The 3,823-nt window shown below is 37.4% G+C and overlaps 1 protein-coding gene across 1 annotated transcript in view; it reads right to left on the reverse strand.

Annotated features, from left to right (window-relative positions):
* Positions 37-3,823, reverse strand: part of LOC107622407 (CHD3-type chromatin-remodeling factor PICKLE) — a 13,804-nt gene continuing 10,017 nt past the window's right edge. Inside the window, exons 23-32 of the mRNA XM_016324285.2 lie at positions 3,603-3,753; positions 3,410-3,515; positions 3,243-3,317; positions 2,574-2,635; positions 2,418-2,494; positions 2,012-2,142; positions 1,380-1,752; positions 1,035-1,167; positions 703-773; positions 37-619 (exon numbers count right to left, since the gene is read on the reverse strand). Of these exons, the coding sequence (XP_016179771.1) occupies positions 215-619; positions 703-773; positions 1,035-1,167; positions 1,380-1,752; positions 2,012-2,142; positions 2,418-2,494; positions 2,574-2,635; positions 3,243-3,317; positions 3,410-3,515; positions 3,603-3,753 (1,584 nt within the window). The 3' untranslated portion in view covers positions 37-214. The remainder of the gene's footprint in view (positions 620-702; positions 774-1,034; positions 1,168-1,379; positions 1,753-2,011; positions 2,143-2,417; positions 2,495-2,573; positions 2,636-3,242; positions 3,318-3,409; positions 3,516-3,602; positions 3,754-3,823) is intronic.

The following is a 3,823-nucleotide window of genomic DNA, read 5'->3' on the forward strand; positions in this document are numbered from 1 at the left end:
TTCTAAAATTCATTTTAACACATCTAAACAACGATACTCTTTTAAACTCGTTTCTTTTGAATATTTCTAAACATACATCATTTTTGTTTAAACTTCCTAAGTAAATCAAAAGGGCACAATACTGTTTTAAATCTATTTCATTTGTAAGGAGTTTAATAATGTTGATGAAGAGTGTTACAAGGTACAACAATATCCGACTAAAGAGGCATTGCAACTAATCTTCCAATACAACAACCCCAGCATCAGATTTTTGTGTGTTATCATTCAACCCGTCAATCTTACTTTCATCCATTTCTATATCATCCTGCTTCCCCGGAAGAATTGGGGACTGACCATTCTCCTTTCCCAGGTTTGTGCGGCCTTCTTTTGCAGAATCTAATTCTATTTCCATATCTCTACTCTCATTGTCAACAGTGTTATCCACTTTGCAGTCATCTGAATGCAATTTTGACTTGTCAGTGGCGGTTTGATCTGGTTGTGTGGGTGTTAAAATTCTGTGCGTATCTTCACAAATGGTTTCCAGTGGCGGAAAATTCTTCGTAACACTCACATCAGCTGATTCTCGAGCCAAGGATGCTCTAACTCTGTCAATGGGGTTTTCCTCCACTACCTTGCACATCTGCCAATAAAGAGGAAAGAACGATGTTGCAGTAATATTATCTTCAACCACTACTACTCATGAATGGTGGAGAAAATGTTTACCTTATTGTAAAGGTGAACCAATTCTGATCGATTTGGATCATTATCACAAGCAAGTGAAGTTTCCTCTGCAGCTGGAGAAAATGGCAATACGAGTACACTTCAATTAAAATAATCAAAACTAAACAGAATGACAGAACATCGGAACATTCTTGCATACTCCAACAGTCCAGAATTTGCTCTAACATTAATATGACACACACACATTCAACTTGTGTGCTCCACATCATATTTCTAGTTGTCTAGATTAAATACTCTTGGAGTATGCAAAACTTCCTCCTTCCTCCTTGTATCACCATGGCATTAGTATCTGATGAACAACAATAAACACGTACTTATTGCTTTTAGTCGAGGCAGTTGATCAGTCATCTGGGTGTCGGTGTCCCCTAATTTATAGCTTGGAAAGTTTGTCGCCTTGGGTTCACTTTTAGGTTCTTCAGTTGCCACTTCACTTGCTTTTGGATCACCCTACAAACAAAGTTCAAGATGAGAAGTTAGGCCCACAGGCGAGTCATACAAACCTTTCAGGGGTAAATGATGCATTTTATATTGTTGTTCAAAGAACACCAGTAAACTGTATAAGCAAGAGCATATGTTACTAGCTTGAATTGTCTGCAGTCCAAATAGAAGAAAAAAGTATTAAAAGAAGATATCAAACTACAGAACAATAGTATACTCACAAAGTATTCTTTCTGGTACTCAGCATTGAGACCCTTTTCCAAGAGAAGGACCCTCTTTTTTATGAACTCAACCTGTCTCCTCTGCATGTCTCTAAAATGATAAAATATGTTGGAGTCTTGATATAACTGTGTTTGGTTCTTAGCTTCACCGGAACCTTGTGCAGCATCAGCTGTAACATCCGTCCCACCATTTTCCCTGGATTGGTTGCTGGGAACTTCTGTATTTAACAAATTTGTGCCATTTTGCACCTGCGAACCAAGTTGCCCTGCTACTGGTAAATTTATGATAGGAAGATTCAACTCCTGACAGATAAGCTCCTGAATTCTGATATCCTTATCGTCAACAATCGACTGCCATTTCCCGTACCCATGCCTTAAATAGAAAATATGTATGTTACAATGAATACTTCAAAAATGTATTCCACAGAGGTTATTAACAACAAAAAGACATATCATCAATAATACACAACAAATCATAGAAATGACACAAAGCAGAAGAAATTGATATCCCAGATATAAACACAAGGTAGACATAGATACATAACTGGGGGCACACAAATTTTTGAAAGCCAACATTATGCTACTATTTCTTGAATTATTAAATGAAACAATACATATATCAGAAGACATACTTCAATACAGCACGTAATAAAACTAAATCATGCTCCTCCTTCCATATCTTTCCACCCTTCAGTCCTGGATAGCGTAGTAAGATGTCATCCGTAAACAGTGGCGTTCCAGGGTTTCGTGATGCAGACTTTACCTGTCATTACAAGTCCCCAAGTGGTGAAAAAAAAAATACAAATCATCAGCTAGCTTAATATCAATATCACCTCAAAAACCACATCAAGTGTTAGGACCGCAACCCAACAAGCTTGCAACACACATAACAAAAACAAAATTCTAATTATTGTAGACCCCATAGTCTTCCACTTCAAACAATCCTGAAAATGCTTTCAGCATTTTCCAAGAGTGGGAGCAAAATGTATTATACCAATGACAAGCAGTTGGAATTCAGAAAATCCATTCAAAACTTACTTTGTCCCTTATCAGGAGCAAAAGTGCAATCCTTACAAGTACATCTTGTATTCGCAGTCCCTCTTTGGGAACACCATCTACAGGAGAGTACATCAAAGAAAGATTAGGAAACAGAAGATATGGTTGAAAAGGAAAAATGAAAGACATAAATCGTACCAGTGAATGTAGATGAATCAGTAATATCTTCAGCAATATGAGACAAGAAAAGAGTTCCATAACTGTAAAATGGGGGAAAATAATGACTTAAGGTGCGACATAAATTGAGACAAAAAGTAAAATTATTGAACACTCTTTAAAAATGACATCATAACATATAGCATTATTTATTGCAAAGCAAATTCCAATTGCCCATCCAGCGACAAAATAAGCTCATGCCTACAATCTAACATGGCAACAGAATATAAATTGCCATTTAGAAAGCACGTATGGTACTGAGGGAGAACCCAAATAAACGGTTGGAAGGTCAGGGATTTCCTCGGAAACCCCCGAAAAGTGAGAGGGTACTGGAAAGTCAAAGTCATAGTGACAGCTACAAGAAGCCAGGAATATATCGTGGAAGATTTACCAAAGGAAATAATACCATTTAGGTTGTAGCTTTTAAGCAGCATTTTATTTCTCTCTTGAGCCAAAACTTTTAGAAGCAACAAATAGAGAAAAAAAAAATCAAAAACAAAAACAAAACATCCCCACATGCAGTTAATCCACACACCAATTGATTACAAGCTACCACTTATCAACTGGAGCATACACAAGATCAATTGCATGAAATCCAAAAATATAATGTTAATCTTAGCAGTATCCAAAGAAACATTATAATAATAATACTCTTTGATTTCTTGGTAAGTCTTCTGTTTCATGCGGGAAGTAAACTCCTTCCAATCGAATTCACCAACCCCAAACCTGTAATAGACAGAGTCACACACAGTGAGATAAACCAGAGATATTGCCAAGGAAAAGCCTTTATACAACACACGCACAAAATGACAACCAACCTCATCAAAATTTGCACAAATGCAGCCCTCTGATTTTGATTGAAACCAAGTACTCTGAACGATTTCCCTTCACCTTCCATCAGAGGAAGTGGCTCACCGCTATCAGCTGCTCATAATTTGAAGGGACATGCACCATAATCAAGGACTGATAATCTAAATTAAGAAAATCAAATCAATAAATATTGATACAGACCTCGAAGTTTCTTTTTATAAGGCCTTCTAACAGTAGTAGCACCGGCTGAATTCGATTCACCATCGGTAAGCTCTGCTTCATAGTTGTCATCTTCACCATCAGAACTTACATCTTCCAGGCCGGCAAGGTCATCCTCCTCTACAGATACCATCTGGGGGAGCCATGTAATGATAGATACTTCACTAACAAAATTAAAGAGAGGAGGAAGAGGAAGGGGGGGG

Source organism: Arachis ipaensis, chromosome B10 (assembly GCF_000816755.2).
Source record: "Arachis ipaensis cultivar K30076 chromosome B10, Araip1.1, whole genome shotgun sequence".
Classification (NCBI taxonomy): Eukaryota; Viridiplantae; Streptophyta; class Magnoliopsida; order Fabales; family Fabaceae; genus Arachis; species Arachis ipaensis.